Source organism: Octopus bimaculoides, chromosome 1 (genome assembly GCF_046866305.1).
Source record: "Octopus bimaculoides isolate indiv1 chromosome 1, ASM4686630v1, whole genome shotgun sequence".
Lineage (NCBI taxonomy): Eukaryota > Metazoa > Mollusca > Cephalopoda > Octopoda > Octopodidae > Octopus > Octopus bimaculoides.
This window is the reverse complement of record NC_142928.1, coordinates 114,655,665-114,673,581: the sequence shown is the minus strand read 5'-3', so window position 1 is coordinate 114,673,581 and position 17,917 is coordinate 114,655,665. Positions and strand designations below refer to the sequence as shown.

At 36.9% G+C, this 17,917-nt stretch overlaps 1 protein-coding gene across 1 annotated transcript in view; it reads right to left on the bottom strand.

Moving 5' to 3' along the window:
* LOC106876453 (dynein beta chain, ciliary) overlaps window positions 1–17,917 on the bottom strand; it is an 855,334-nt gene that overhangs the window by 25,309 nt on the left and 812,108 nt on the right. The window contains exons 52-55 of the mRNA XM_089350837.1: window positions 13,787–13,909; window positions 12,041–12,234; window positions 9,186–9,462; window positions 3,838–4,065 (exon numbers count right to left, since the gene is read on the bottom strand). Of these exons, the coding sequence (XP_089206963.1) occupies window positions 3,838–4,065; window positions 9,186–9,462; window positions 12,041–12,234; window positions 13,787–13,909 (822 nt within the window). The remainder of the gene's footprint in view (window positions 1–3,837; window positions 4,066–9,185; window positions 9,463–12,040; window positions 12,235–13,786; window positions 13,910–17,917) is intronic.

The following is a 17,917-nucleotide window of genomic DNA, read 5'->3' as shown; positions in this document are numbered from 1 at the left end:
ATGTTCTTTTATGTAGACATGGTGAATTTATAGTCACAGTAAGATGGGGTAGGGAAGAGTATCTGACATTAATTAATTTATCACCAGCAGCAAGAGCTTAACAGTCAATTCCCAATGGTTTTTAATTCTAAGGGGATGTAGAGTACTTGCTGTATTGGATCCTTTGATTGTGATAAGGATAAAGATGAATGTAGCTATATCACCACTACTGTTTCTTGACCCCCACCGTTATTTTCTTCTGCCACTCTAAATTATAGTAGGCTTTAAGTATTTTCTCCCTAAGTTCAGTCTACTACAACAGTAGCAGTAAGCATTGTAATTCTTTTATTCTTTAGTTCTGATGAAAAATTTGCTAAAAAATTACAATGGAGTATCCTGTATGTTGAAAACCTATATGGTCTTATGCACCGAGGAGAGCAGTGTATTTCAAATTGATGTAATGCTTGCATTGATTGATTAAATAGAGCTGCTTGAAACAGCCATAATGTGCTAGTACCTGGGCATCCTTGTTACTTATTTGCTTTTTATTCACCTAAGTTGAAGCTGTGTGAACATATTGAACTGACTTAGTGCCTCAACTTAAGTACCTAATTCAACTGAACCTTGGTTATTTCTTATATATATATATTGCATCATCCCAGAAATAATGCAGTATTTTTATAATTCGTTTATTTTTCAAAATCATACACTCTCCTTCATTTTCACTTGTATATGTTGATAAATATTCCTCCAGTACTGTTCTGACTTTGTCTACAGAATTCATGTTTTTTTTCCATCCAAATGATTTTGAAGACTGCAGAATAATCAGACGGGGAAATGTCTGGTGAATATTATGGGTGGGGCATTGTTTCCCATTCAAACTCTCCAGCCTTTGAGATGTCATCATCACTGTATGTGGCCAAGCATCAGACTCAGAAAGTGTGAGAGAAGTCCATTGACCCAATTTACTGACTTTTCCGATGGCACGCAGTAGTTGATAAATGGTTGAATGACCAAATCCAAGCTTCTCTGCTACTTCTTCAACAGTTACAATGGGATTTTGTTCCACCAGGATTTGCAGGACGTTCACGTCAAGCTCTACAGATGTTCCAGGATGAGGCTCACTTTCTAGGCTGTAGTTTCCAGCTCAGTATTTCTGGAACCACCGCTGACACTGGCTTATGTTTCTTGTCTGATCCCCATATATTGCATTAATATTCCTTGCACTTTCCGTAATGTTGTTATCTTTAGTGAACTCATAAAGCAAAGTATGTCGAATATGCTCCTTTGTCACTTCCATTGTAACTTTGAAAAAATAACTGTTGAAATTGAAATTTGCACTAAGAATAAGTACAAGGTAAAATTATTACCTGCTTTTGTAGCAAGTTGATGCAGGTAGTTTGTCCAGAACCCTTCCAAATTTTAGTTCATGCAATTGAAAAAACTGCATTATTTATGAGATAACCCAATATATATTGATGCGACCACCGAAAATACAAATTAATGTTATATCCCTATCTCCCGAGCTGGGTTTTGAAACCGTATTCTGGTTGTTGAGGATAATGGTATTTCCTTTGTCTTGTGAACAAGTACAGCTATTTTTAGCGTAGGAGTGATCGGTGACCCTTTCCGGTCACCAAAAGTTCAGAAAAACAAGTGAGGAATTGTACTGGACTGACCCAGCTTTGGGAGGGGGTAAGGTAGCACTGTAAAGCTAAGGTATTTGTGATAAACAAAGAATTGGCACGAACGGTTGGCCAGAGGAGTGGGCATGAAGCAGTTGGGTACAGGAGTTGGCCGCAGCAGTTGGCATCGAGCAGTTGGCCAGGGAGTTGGATGAAGTGAAGATGTCCTGTAGTTGGATGAAGAATATCAGCCAGTGAAAATGTCCAGCAGTTGATGTGAAGGCTAGCAGCCAACCAAGATGAACAGAGAGACTGACAGACAGAGGCTGAGAAAGAGAGAGCCTATGGTCAGAAAGGAACCAGTCAGCCGATAGGGACTGAAGCAATGAGAGAGAGGGACAGAGAGATGGGACTGTGTGGCAGCCAAAAGATCGTAGTAGTCAGTTGGTCACTACTTCTTGGATTATAGTAGGAGTTTTGAAAGAAAGGAAATTATTACGGTGAAGGTTTGTTCAAATATTCTTTAAAATGTACTTCGTCGTTACATGTGTTAAAAGAACTGTTAACTGTGATGTTAACTTAAAAGAAAAGAAAAGAAAGAACTTTGTGACATGTTGTTAATGGAATAGAAAAACAAAGAAGTGAAAGAACTTTTAATGGACTTGATGTACGAACTCTTGATTGTAAACTTGTGATTATGCAATGTTCTGAAACCTTTGTTAAACGTTATTTGAATTGTTATGCAATGTTTTATTCTGATGTTTTGTTTGATGTGAAAAGAAAGAAAAAAAGTTAGTTCCGCTACCCAACATATGGTCTCCGTGTTATTTCTTCCTCCTCCTTTTGCCTGTTGTCATCATTACGTGCTCCGGCCTGGGCTTAGTCGTGATGAACATCCCGACTCACTGGGCGTCGACGTTCACGCACGCACGAGTTCTCTCTTCGTCGAGGTGCTTCGCGTGCAGGCGTTCGTAACAATATGTATATACATACACATATGCATGAATGTATATTTGTAAATGTATATTTGTTGATAAACATTTTCTATGGCTGGATATCCTTGTCGTCAACCCTAACTTGTGTCCATGTAAAGTAATATTTTCCTGTGGCTGGACTCGACATGTTTTCATGAAAGATGGGAAACAAAGGACATTGCCTGTGTGGTGGGGCAACACTTGCTTACAATAATCACACAATATCAAGAAAAGGAGACACTCATGGTGATTCCTCCATTTTCACAAATAATTGCTATCTCTCAGTGTTTCCTCACTGTCAATGACATTTCTGACTTTCTGTCATTGACCTCTGAGAGGACTATTCAGTCTTGCTGCAGATCTGCATGGTTTGAAGCATAGGTGACAGGTGAAAGTTGTAACTTCCACTGGATTGACTGGATCCCTTTGTGGGATATGATCTTTGTGCACTGCATATGTCTTTTTAGATCTGGAATTGACTTGCAAACTTTTTCACATATTACACTGTTTGACTCATCTGGTTTAGGAGGAAGGACATTGCATACAATTGGTCTTTCATTGGGCTTCAAATGGTTAACACATCCAACCTCTATTGTTTTATGTTCTCATTGAAGTTCTGAAGACAGCTGTTCAGAAGCCAATGATTAGGCTATTTATGCTCAAGGCAAATTTCACAACCTTCCCTTATATGTCTCCTACACTCAACTCTTTCCAGTTCTTTACATTGATTTGCAGTTCCTTCAGGTTATCTTTTACACAGTCTTGGTACCTTTTTCTTAGTTTGTGTTGAAGACACTTTTCAATGTGCAGCTCACCACTGAACAGCTATTTGGAATCCTTTTATCTTCAATACATGCATGATCTGCTCAATGAACCTGAGTTTCTAAGTATAAAATTCACTTAGAAGGTTTTGGTTGGCCAAGGTTATAGTAGGAGACACTTGCCCACAGTACATGCAGTGGGGATGAACCTAGAACCAAGTGGCTTGGAAGCAAGTTTCTTAACTATACAGTTAAGTCTATGCCTAGCTATACCTGTAACTGAAGCAAATGGACTGCAACTAGAAATTGAACCCTAATTAGTTTCAACATATTGGAAGCTTATCTCCTCTTGATCTACAACACATGCCTAAACTAAAAATCAAACAAGCATTTCTTGGGTTTGATTTTTTGTTTTTGACTTTTGCTCTTACATGGAAAGAAAAAAGCACAAAATAAAAACAGAATAAAACAAAATAGTTGCAAAATTCTCAATGATACCTGAGTAAAGTTGTTGAGAGCTTTATGGAGGTTGGCTTGCATTCCTGAGGGTGGCTCATTAATAATTTTGATAGCAGATTCCAGTATGCCATGAGGAATAATGTGAGTGTCAGCAGATGCTGCGGGTTCAGCACTGATAAACACCCGGTAGTTATCATGACTGTCAAGACTATACTGTTCCAATTTTTTTTCGAACTGTGACAACCATTTAGCAACCAAGTGAACATTCTGGAAAGAAAAAAATTATTCTTTCATAAAATAGATATTGGATAGATGAAATAGAATATTATTTTGAATATTTAATTTTCATGACAAAGCCAATACATTAAAAGACAACCAAAAGTAAGGTCAACAGTTTGAATCTGTTACTGATATTGCATCCACAGTTGAACTATTTCTGATAGCTAAACAAGTATAGTAACAAATAAATTCTCTTAGAAAGACATCTAGCACTAAATATCTAGGGGTATAACTAATTACACACTGTACATTTTTTGCTATTTGTCTCTCACTCTTTATCTCCACCCCCACATGCATGCTTACATACATATATATATTAAAAATAAAAGGAAAATGCACTGAAATATTCATGTTAAAAGTATGAGTTAAAATATTTACCCCTCTCTTTCACGCTCATTTATTATTGTCATTTATTCATTTGTTTATCAAATTTTGTCACAGTTTGGCTGACCAAAAACTCTAGGTTATAGCTCTAGTTTGTAGTTAAGAATACAAATGCCTAATTATATCTCATTATTATTATTATTACTATTCTTTCCCACTGGCAGCTTGAGTTTCTTGAATTTTGCTGTTTCACAGAGCACCCACCCATCCTTTCCACCCCCACCACCTGTACCAGAAGTCTTTATCCTCTGACCTCTATTGGATGTCTTTCTCCTGAACACCTCCAAAGGTTTAATGTTCCCCCATCCCTGTTTAGGGTTTATCTCCTATGTAATGTAGTGATTATGTAGTACATAAAATGATGGTGTAGTGTATGCAGGTTGAAGGCTATTATATGTTTTTCAGGTACATGATGCTGCTGTCCCCTATCCAGGGTTTCATGGGCCCACACCATCCACACCCTCAGAGTTGAGACACTTAATGTTGGCACATTGAAAGGTAGGTCTGGTGAAATTGTTGCGATGCTTGGAGATGTGTAGATTTGTGCTGTATCCAAGAAGTAAGGTGCAGAGGAAGTTCTGCTAGGTTCCTCACAGGCAAAGAACATAGGTATAAGATTTTCTGGGTAAGGAACAGTGGACGGTGTCGGGGGCATAGGTATACTTCTTGTGGAGAAATGGGTTGATAAGGTAATCGAGGTAGTCAGAGTCTGTGATAGAATACTTAAGATTAGATTAGTGCTGCAACATGGGTTTGCAACCATTATCTCTGCTTATGCTCCTCAGCCAGGGCTACCCGATGGACAGAAAGACTGATTTTATGACACCCTCTTGCAGACTACCTTATTGACAAATGAGAGGGACCTTCTCTTTGTGGCTGGTGACTTCAATGAGCATATTGGACAACATGCAGGGGGCTTCCATGGTATACATGGTGGCTTTGGTTTTGGTTCCTGCAATGAGGAGGGAACCAGGCTGCTGGATTTCTGCGATGCAAAAGATCTTATGGTTGTTGGATTGGGTAACGAAAATCATGGAGAGCTCATAGCCCAACTAATTAGGGAGTGAGTCAGTTTAGACGAGATGCAGTTTGGGTTTGTGTCAGGGAAAAGCACCACTGATGCTATATTTCTGGTGGTCAATGCAGAAACTAGGGATAGATAAGTGGTTAATGGGAGCTGGACAAGCAATGTACAGGGATGCTGTCAGTAAGGTGAGGGTATCAGTCCTCAGCCCCCTCATTCATCATCGCCCCCCAGGCAATAACAGAGGAATTCAAGACAGGATGCCCCTGGGAGCTTCTCTATGCTGATAACCATCCCTTAATTTCTGAGTCACTATCAGAACTAGAGGAGAAGTTTCAGGTGTGGAAGCAAGGTCTAGAATTGAAGGGCCTTAGAGTCAATCCAGCAAAAACCAAAGTACTAATAAGTAGGAAGGCAGAGAAATCTTAAATCCCTTCAGATAGATGGCCCTGCTTGATCTATAGAAAAGGCATAGATAGAAACTCCATAAGATGTACCCAGTGTAAGCTATAGATACATAGGAGGTGCAGCAATATCCAAGGAAGGCTAACTGGGAAGATAGTTTTTGTGTGTGGCAAATGCTCAGGAGCAATAAACACTGAAAATGTGCAGAAAACAGCTTCCGTCACATTCCAGGGGGGATTATTACATGTAATCGATAGCTTCCGTTACCTAGGTGACCAAGTCAGTAGCAAGGGTGGATGCTCTTAGAGTGTAGCAGCTAGAATAAGAATAGCCGGGGCAAAGTTCAGAGAGCTCCTACCTCTGCTGGTGACAAAGAGCCTCTTGCTAAGAGTAAAAGACAGTCTGTATGACGCATGTGTGCAAACAGCTATGCTACATGGCAGTGAAACATGGGCTGTGCTTGCTGAGGACAGCTTGCAAGAAATGAATTTAGTATGCTCTGCTGGATGTGTAATGTCAGTGTGCATACACAACAGAGTGTAAGCGCCCTGAGAGAAAAGCTGGACATAAGCATCAGATGTGGTATGCATGAGACGACTGTGCTTGTATGGTTATGTGTTGCATATGGATGAGGACAGCTGTGTGCAAAAGTGTCACACCCTAGCAGTAGAGGTAGACCCAGGAAGACCTGGGATGAGGTGGTGAAGTATGACCTTCAAACATTGGGTCACGTGGAGGCGATGATGAGTGATTAAGCCCTTTGGAGATATGCTGTGCTTGACAAGACCCAGCAAGCCAAGTGGGATTGTAACCATGGCCTATACTAGTGCAGCATAATTAGTCCATTTAAGAGTACCCTTCAATTATTGGGCAATAAGCTGTGCTTGCGAAGACCTGTTGAGTCAAGTGAAATCATTGTCATGGCCAATGCCAGTACAGTCTAACTGGCACCTTTGCTGGTGGAATGTAAAAAGTACCATTCGAGTGTGGTCGATGCCAGTACTGCCTGACTGGTCCCGTGCTGGTGGCATGTAAAAACCACCATTCAAGCGTGGTCATTGCCAGTGCCACCTGACTGGCTCCTGTGCTGGTGGCACATAGAAAGCACCATTGAAGCCACTACTACCTGACTGGCTCTCATGTCAGGGGCACATAAAAAGCACCCATTTCACTCTCGGAGTGGTTGGCGTTAGGAAGGGCATCCAGCTGTAGAAACTTTGCCAGATCAGATTGGTAACTGGTACAGCCATCTGGCTTGCCAGTCCTCAGTCAAACCATCCAACCAATGCCGACATGGAAAGTGGACGCTAAATGACGATGATGATGATGAACTGGTTTCACTCATTTGGATAATCATGACTGAACAGTTAGTGATGATGTTATAATTCCATGTTACCATTCCATTAGTTGTTATTTGATATTGGTGACATTAGATAATTCAGTATAGTTGAAACATGTATTCTGTGGATATTAGAAAACCTAAGGTGTTGCCACTGAGATGAAGAAAAAACATTCTATTGTTCTCTTACATGAGCAGAAACTATGATGTACTATCAAAAAGTTCACGGACTAGTTGTGTAGTGTGCCAACAGATGGCATAGTTGCATGCACAGTGAGAGAGCTAGCAGTGACCTTCATGAGGCAGTGTGCTAAGTGACATCACTGTGTTTACTTCTCAAGTTGTGAAATTTGTGTTTTTGTGATCATGTGTATGCTAAAGTTTGTGATTTTGTTATGGACAGGAACAAAGAGCCAATGCAAAATTTTGTGTTAAACTTGGGGAGTCTGCTAGAGAGATATAGATCATGCTTTGGCAAGCTTATGGTGACAAGGTAATGGGTTGTACTCAATGTTTTGAAAGACATAGGTGTTTCAAAAGCAGAAGAATGTCTCTGTAATATGAGCAATCTGAAAGACCTGCCACAAGCATCCCCACCACCGGAAATGTGGTACTGTGCATCGAGAATTCATCCTCCAGGGTTGGACTGTCAATGAAGAGTTCTACTGCAACGTTTTGAATCATTTGGGGGAGGATATTTGGTGAAAGCAACTGGATCTGTGGAGCACAAAGAATTGGATTCTCCACAACAACATTGCGCCCTGTCACTGAGCTCTCCTCACTCGCGAATCTTTCACCCAAAACAACATGATATCACTTCTGCACCTGCCCTATTCACCAGATTTACCACCTGTGGACTTCCATCTCTTCCCCAAGATGAAAATGCAGTTCAAAGGTCACTGTTTTAACATTGTTGTCAAGATCCAGAGTGTATTGCAGAAGGTCCTCAGCTTGCTTATGGAAAACGCTTTCCAGGCCAAATTCCAAAAGTGGGTGGAACGCTGAGGCTGGTGCATTGCTGTCCAAGGTGACTATTTTGAAGGAGATGATGCTAAAACTTAGGCAAATACGTTTCTTTTATTAAATATAACTAGTCCTGAAACTTTTTGATACCACATTGTAATTGGGAATCTTTCTACATCTCTGTTTTGGAATAATTATCCTTTTTCAGAGATGTTTCACTATTCTTCAGTTACCAAGAAAATTGCATATCTTGTCAGAATATAATGCTTCCCTAATTTACATTGTAATACATCAACTGGCCACAAAATAGATCTAGGAATATATTGTATAAAAGATCATGGGTAAGGCCAGAACAATGCGAAGTAAATGCAAGGCAAATCTCAAGAAAACAAATATATGGAAAGCAATTAAAGAGGCTGGTGAAGAAAATCTGAACAGGATTAAGCTAATCCACCCACACGGTTTAGCTTAATGGTTCAGAGCACCGTGATGTGTAATCACAGAGGTGTGAGTTCGAGTCACATAGCCGGCCACCAACACTTTTTTCTGTAAAATAGGGGTAGCTTATCCTGTTCAGGCTATATTATTAGCATTATCCTGCATTTGAGAATTTAAAATTACTTCTTTAACTTTCTAAGACACCTCTACGCTTCTAAAGCAAACTTTGTTTCTTTGCTTAGGTTCATCATAATTTGAATTTATATATATTGTTATTGGAGAGTCATTCTGTTTTAATGCCTTATTAATTAACACACTCACCAATTCAATTTCCACTCATTTTTTTCTAAAATTTTTGTTGCTTCTTGTAACCTCTTCAATAGTTTTTGACTCTGTATATATATATATATATATATATATATATATATATATATATATACACACACACACACACACACACACACACACACATTATATATACATTTATATATCAAGACATATAGTCATTTACTAATTGGGAACTCATAAATAAAGATATTGTATGAAATATATTACTTGTAATATGACCCAGTGACCTTCTTTGGCTGAAAAATCCATAGCTTGTTCGGCTACTACTTCTTGTCCTTGTCCAAGTGAAATATTATGGAAGTTTTTGTTAGCAATTGAGAACTTGAGTTTTTTCCCCAAAGCTTCAACATCTTTCAATGGATCAACACCAGGTGACAAAATGAAGAATATAGGAATAGAAGGTCCTGATTCTTCATATGAAATAGAAAAATCAACTTGTTTTCCTTCAACATACTGAACTCCCATTTTCTCTTCAATAAAATTCCTGTTTGAAAAAGAAAATTGAACCTGCTTAATTACTGAAAACAAGGAATGATCCACATTTATTATTATTTAGCTATTACCTGCTATAGAAAGATTATTATTGAACACTTACCTATATTCAAAAGCTCTGCTGAATTCACTGTGAATACTTAGATTGCAGCATTCTGGTAGACAGCTTAAATTGCAGATATATGCTGTTTATTTATCTATAATCTAGTTTACTAAGTTCAATGGAAATATAGCATTTATAGCTCTACATCCTAGAACAGGGCTAGTCAACCTGAAGCCAGCCTGAGGCCACATGTGACCTGCAAACGTTTATCTGGTGGCAAACTTTTATTGCCTGATACTTTCTTGAAATGGGTTTATTTAAACAAACATTTAAACATTTTTATCAAAAATTAAAGATTGTAATGAAAAGTAAGAAAGGAAGATACTACTGTTTTTGCAACGATAATATTTCATGTTGAATCAACAATCATTCATTCATTATAGCAAAATGCTTTCAATTCTGTCAGTATACAAGTGGCCTTCAAAAAATTTCTGTGATTAAAGTGGCCTGCAATGTAGTTTGAGTTGGCCAGGCCTGTCCTAGAGCAACCCTATTTCTTTTACTTGGATCAGATGAAAATAAAACATACACCCATAGAAATAGCTGCTGCATCAATATGCTCATTAATCAAAAGCACCATTGGAATAAAAGCAACAATCACAATCTGACCAAATTCACTCTGCAGTAGACCCCATCAGAATCTACAAGTGTATAAAAATAGATAGAACAATAAAATAACTATATGTCCAAATTGCCATTTTATATGCCATATAATTCATCATTGTATGACAATGTGCAGTATGGTCTTTAGTGAGGCAAAATCATGGTCTGTGTATTATATCTGGTCCTTTAGATGACTACCTGCATTACACACATATCTTATACTTACTTCACACACTTTCAACTATTTTTGTGATTTGCTTCATCAGCTGGTGGGATTCTGTAACTCTCCCTCTCCAGTACATCTTCTTTGTTCTTGTAAAGGTTAACAATGAGTGCTACATTAGTCATTGAGAATAATGTCTTGTACTAGATTAAATTCTACATGCTCCAATGTTTTCAGCATTTCAGCAACTATTTCTGACAGAACTGAAGCCTTTTCTGCACTTGTGCTCCTAATTACTCTGTGATGCATGCATGAATAAATTCTATTCTAAGTGGAGTCTGCCCTTTGTTTTCACTATTTCATTCATATACCTATTTAACAATCTCTCATTATGGTACTTGTATGCTTCTGTGCTTTTATTGTCATTGGGAGCAATTGTGTTGGTTACTTGGGACCCACTTGTTCCATTTACATCTGGTTTTAAATCAACATATGTTCTTATATTTCATGTTTCTTGTCCTCACAGTTCAGGATTTAAGCATCTTGCTTTCAGCTTCTCTCTTGGTTGGGTATGCTTCATGTTTTGCTTCCTGCCTTACATTGTTTCTTTTTAGTTTATTTTTTCAGTCCTTTCAGATTTGTTTCATAGCTCTTTTCCTACACTATGTACCTATAACCAGGCTGGAGTCTCACTCCATCCCTAGAATTAGTCAGTGGCTTGCAACAAATTTTCTCCAGAAATTTCTATCCCCTTTATTACAGCCCTCTTCCACCTTTGTAAAAAAATATGACATCTAACTAAGTAGAAAAGACAAATACAAAATATAAAACAGAGAAGCAAACTTAATTTGTCACTTTGGTAATTTCTTTGCATTTATTTTGATTTAAAAAATGTTAACTTTTTTTGAATTTCAAGGATCCACTAGTTCTCAGTTCCAGTTTCTGTAGCATATTAATTGGATGACTTTCCCATCCATTCTTGGAACAAGATACCAACCTTGTTACAAATTGTTTGTTGTTTTAGCTTTTGTTTATTTTCCTTTTCACACTAAATCTCTTTATTTAAGATCATAATCAATTTTTGTGCACTCTTACCGTGCAGACAAATGGCTAAAAATGTTGTTTCAAAGAACAGTCATTGATATTTGCTTTGTCAGCCACTTAACTCATGAGGTTCCTTTCTTAGGATTGGTGCTTTTGTCTTTACTTAATGGAGGAGAATAGCAGCCTGAGGACATTGAAGGTCTTCACAGTGACCAATGTAAGAGAATATTAAGTCATTTTCTACTGAAATCCCAGATTTGTTTTTAATAAAATCAACAGAATGTATTACATGTGGAATTTCAGATAAATGACTTGATCCCTTCAAATGGAAAGAGAATTGTTCTGTTTGGATTCTACTGTTACTGTGGTTGGGAGGGGGATAACAGGCTCTAGTTATGATAAGAAACAGCATTCATCTTTTAAGTGAACAAAATATTTATTAATTTTACAGTGTTTTCACTGCTAGAGATGCTAAACTGTGCTATTCAAAGCTAGGTAGATTAAGCAATTGGTAGTTAAATATTTTGATCATAATGTAGTGTCAGTGTCAGTTTACAATATACTAATTGCTGTTCCAATTAGTATATTACTACTATTTATGTTATAGTAAAGCAAATAGAACACTACGTGTAATGCACTAAATATTCTTCCACAAACCTCATGGCATAAGTCATTCTATCAGGTCTCAGAGATCTCATTATACACAATTTTTGGAGTGAAGTTTTATTTTTCCATTCTTGAGGAAATTTCTCTTTCTCTGGACATTCACTTTCAATGAATTTCTTCCACCGTTTTGCTGAACCTTCTATATCTTTATCTAGATTATGAAAATCTTCAAATTCAATCAGAGCCTGTTAATGAAATTACAGCAAAACAAAACAAACCAAAACAATTTATAGTTTAATAAAAACAATATTCAATTTTGAATTGTTAAATTAACAAATTATTAAATACTATCATCATCAGAGTTGATACTATTATCATAAAAGAGAGAACATGATCTTAGTTCAGATTGCTGTTGCTATTATTATTATTATTATTATTATTAACATGGCGAGCTGGCAGAATCATTAGCACACTGGATGAAATGCTTAGTGGTATTTCTGCTGAAGTTGACTTTGCCTTTCATCCTTTCGGGGTCGATAAATTAAGTACCAATGAAACAGTGGGGTCGATGTAATCAACTAGTCCCCAACAACCAAATTTCAGGCCTTGTGCATAGGCACAAGGCCTGAAAGTATTATTATTATTATTATTATTATTATTATTATTATTGAGTGAGAGAGTAGTGCATGCCATCAAAGTGATACTGAGGTAAAATATATGAAGCCCAGTATATCCATCATAACTACCTGTCTGATAAGGGTACACCAGGCACATGCATCACAACCATATGTGCATGACATGGTGATCTCATATCAAGATAAACAGCGCATGACCTTGTATGTGGGGCCCAGTTAGAATTTTCTTCAGGTTGAGTAGCTCATCCTGCTAAATAAGGATTGTTTAAAGATGTTGAATGAAACACCCATGTTTCCAGAGGTGAATTATTCAAACCCCAAAGAATTCCTCTCAACACATAGCTATGATGCTCCCCCAGAGATGCACATTGTCAGCCACTAAGGGACGTGCTCAACTGGTTAAGGTTAAACAACTGGCAAGCAAATCTGTGGTATTGAGCAGAATATTTGCTGTAGCCCATCTTGTTGTTGTTGTTGTTGTTGTTGTTGTTGTTGTTGTTATTATTATTAAGGTGGTTAGATGGTAGAATCATTAGCATGCTGGGCAAAAGGCAAAATGCTAAGTAGCATTTTGTCCATCTTTATGTTGTGAGTTCAAATTCTACTAGGATTGACTTTGCCTCTCATCCTTTTGGGGATAATGAAATAAGTACCAGTTGAGCACTAGGGTCAATGTAATCGATTTAACCCCTCCCCCAAAACTGCTGGTCTAGTGCGAAAATAAAAAATGTTCGTTCTCCTCCTCCTCCTCATTATTATTATTCGTCACTGAGAGAAATCAGCTTTGATCAAACCTGGAAAGGGATGGGCTCCAGCAGATTTAAAAGCCAAGATATGTTGTATCTTAGATACATCTATTATCAAACAACTGTGCTTATTACCTGACACTTTATGATTATGGTGCCTTATGATTACAAATATCCATAAGTGAATTGATTGAACTGTTACCTTTTATATCAACTCAGTGGAGTTTATATCTTCTGGCTGAATATGGAGGAGAAACTGAAATGATCACTGCAAGTCAATAAATATATAGCTGACAGCAATGAATTTGGGGAGTTAGAAATTATGTAATACTAGTGACAGGATATAAACTATCAACTTCTCAGCTGGCAACTTTTAAATGCACAAATAAATAAAGAAAATTTTTATTTTTTCCTACCTTGATACCTCCCCATCCGGTATGGCTGATAAAATTCACAGGAGAGATTAGGTTTGGAATAAAAGGAAAGCGCAACAAAAAGTCCAGTTCCTTTGCATTAAGGTCATTCTTTAGTAAGAGAATCTATCAGAGAAAACACATTATTAATGGTATCTATGAAATAATATAGGATGCCATCAATTTGTAGTTTATCAACAACTAATCACTTATTCACACAGATATGTGCAATTTAGAATTACAAAGAATGCTTTTGGCTCTAGGAAGAATCATTGAATCATTTTCGTCACTCTTTGCATATCAGCTATTCCTTCTATGTGTTTCAACTTTTAATGTTCACATCTTTGTTAACACAATTGGTGGTGTTTATATTTATATAATCTTGCTTATGAGATTATGTGTATAGAGTTTAAAGTTTTGAGGTACCTGCTACATATGAATGAAGCCTTTGCATGAAAAGTTAAGGGAGAACAATGTATTGCATCATCTATTTGTATGTGTAGTTAGAGGTAATAGACAGATAGTTTTTAATGTGCTATAGGAAGAATGTGAGTGACATAACCATACTTGTGCAGTGTAGCTAACCCCAACTCACACCATGAACCTGAAGTTTGACAAGATTTTTGATCCAAGAGATTTTATTATCAACAGAGATAACAATTATATATATAATATGTATGTATCTAATATAGTTTTTTACAAAAGAAAGACAAAGAAAAGAAAGAAAAAAAAGCAGAAGAAAAGAAAAAGGTGACAGATAAAAAGGAGAAGAAAGAGATTAAAAAAACCATCAATGCAGCATCAAGTGCTTCAGACAATTTATTGCTTTGCAGATTGAATCATCCTTGATTGAGGAGTCTCATAGCTGAAAGTAAACCATGTTTCTACCTAGCTGAGGACCTTACTGTGTATACCAGCAACCAGTGAAAAAATCATATTGGATGCAGTGTGACAGTGTGGACATTTATTATATGTTAAACCAGTCCAATTTTGTATGCCCTCTGGTGATGACCAGAGCAGAAATGAGCAAGGTTAACTTGTTACTGTAACAGTGCAACCTAGCATAGTACTTGGAACTTGTGTCACTGTTGATTATACTGATATGCATAGGTGTTTTTTATGCTAACCTATGTTGATATCAATAATAGTTAGAACAGTGTATGTGGGAAGTTTTTACTATTGAAACCATAGTGTATTCTCCCTATTAGATTAGTGAGTAGTGTGGTGGTTTGAGAGTAAAAGTCTGAATATATATGATTTAGAGAGGAGGATATGTGGGCTACTGATGACCTTTCTCGCACTATTGAGAGGTTGATGGATCAGTATGATGTTTTGCCGTGATTTTAGCCAGCATGTAGTTTGGAATTTTGCTGTGTGGTATAAATAGTTGTAGATGTTGGTGAGTGTAGTGATTCTTTCAAAGCTTAAGTGTTTCCAGGGATAGTTTGTGATTTTATCATGCCCTGAGGTTTTGAGTTATTAGATTTACCTATTGTTTATTGGGTGTTTGATAGACGGAAGGAGTCAAAATCATGCTCTATTATTTGGTGTGGATTTTGTTAAATGATTTTTGAAGACATATTTAAAATTGTTAATCTAACGTAAGGTATATAGGACACCTTTGTTGTTAATGATGCTAATTATTCTATATACCTATGTAATGTTTGATCTGTGGTTTATTTTGGATAAAAATGTTACCAGTTTAAAAATTTCTCTATTGTTTTTGTCATTTATTTTCCTGTTTAGTTGTTTGATGCTGATTTAAATTTCTGTTATGTGTTTGTTTGAAGTTGTATCTGGTCTTTATAAGGTGGGTTATTTGTGATGTGCAATTGAGATTGCATTTATTCATATTGAATGTGTGTATAATTATTTTGTCGAATGTTTATGTTAGTGAGTGAGGTGTTCTTGGATTCTGAAAATACTGACTTTGTTTTTTGAAGTTTGTGAAAGTGATGTTTGCCCTATTCTTTTATGTGTCAGTGTACTGTGATGATAATTGGTACATGATCTGATAAAAGTTAAGTTGTGTTGCTATAATGTTATCTCTTGTATGAGGATATTTGTGAGAGTGTTACAAGATTGAGTCTCAATGCAGTTGCTCAAATGTTATGACCTGAAACCAAATCTTTAAACATTGCTCTACTGTGTTGAAATAAAGGTGTATGGTTCAGTAGTTAGAGTGTCAGGCTCACAATCATGAGGTAATGAGTTTGGTTCCCAGACTGGGCTGTGTATTGTGCTCTTGAGCAAGACACTTTATTTCATATTGTTCCAGTTCACTCAGCTATAGAAATGAGTTGCAACATCACTGGTGCCAAGCTGTATTGGCCTTTGCCTTTCCCTTGGATAACATTGGTGGCATAGAGAGGAGGTTGGTATGCATGGGTGACTGCTGGTCTTCCATAAACAATCTTGCCCAGACTTGTGCCTTGGAGGGTAACTTTCTAGGTGCAATCTCATGGTCATTCATGACTGAAGGGGGTCTTTACACTTTACCCTGGATAAAGTAACAATGTAATAATTTTTGTGAAACCGTCTCCCTCTCTCTCCCTATGTATGTATGTATGTATGTATGTATGTATGTATGTATGTATGTATGTATGTATGTATGTGTATGTGTGTGTGTGTGTGTGTGTATGTGTGTGTGTGTGTGTGTATGCATATATGCACATAGACACATTTCTCAACACTATCTTTAAAGAGATTAGAACAAAAATATGAATTTCTATTCTGTCTACATCTCTCTCTGTATGTATAATGACACACTTGTATACACTGCCACATGTCTATATATATAAAATATTCTTTGTCTCTCTGTCTGTCTGTTTTCTATGCATTCTCAAACAGCTTGACCAAATCAAATCAAATTTTACAAGGCAATAGTATTAGACCTCGCAAGTGTCAACATGTAATTTTTATTTTCATTTGAATTCAAACAATGTAACATTTTATCTAAATAATCTTTCTGTAGCCAACTATAGTAAAGGATATTTCATACCACAATGACATCACATTTTGTATATGGGTGTGTATGTATCTGTGAGTCTGTGTGTTTTTGCATGTTCGATATATTAAGCCTCAGAGAATTAAATACACATACACATCTACACATACACGTCTACACATACATATACATATGTATATATATATGAGTATATGAGTGTGTATGTGTCTGTGAGTGTGTGTGTGTGTGTTTGCGTATTCATTACGTATGTTAGGCCTCAGAGAATTAAACACACACACCTACACATACATATACATATGTGATGACTGACAAGTATATGTGTGTGAGTATATGTGAGAATGTATGTGTGTGTGAGTATACATACATTTTTGTGACCACACACATACACACACACACACACATCTAAAGAGAAAGAGACACACACATACAAAGGGAGAGAGATAGGCCGTTATAGAGAGTGAGAGATACAATTAAAATGTTAGATTCTTTTGCGTGTTCCTTATGTATGTTAGGCCTCAGAGAATTAAACACATACACACATCTACACATACATATGTTTATATAAGTGTGTACGTGTCTGTGTGTGTGTTTGTGTGTTCATTACATACTTTAGACCTCAGACAATTAAACATACACACACACATACACATGTGATGACCGACAAGTATATGTGTGAGAGTGTATGTGTGTGATTATACATACATTTTTGTGACGACTGATACACACACACACATCTAAAGAGAGAGAGAGACACACAGACGGAGAGAGATAGACCGTTATACAAAGCGAGATACAATTAAAGCGTTAGATATTCAGAGAGAGAGACAGACAGACAGAGAAAGAGAAAGAGAGTGCCGTCCTGCAGAGATCTAGAATTGGCTCACAAACATCTACACATACATATTCATATGTGATGACTGACAAGTATATAATGAATATTGTTTACCTTGAGGTGTGAATGAATGTATGTCTATGTGTCTGTCCTAGTATATGTGAGTGTGTATATGTGTGTGAGTGTATGTGTGATAATTTTTATTTTCATTTGGATTAAAACAATATAACACTTTATCTACACATACATATACATATGTGATGACTGACAAGTATATAATGAATATTGTTTACCCTGAGGTGTGCACCTGTCTTAGTATATGTATGTGAGAGTG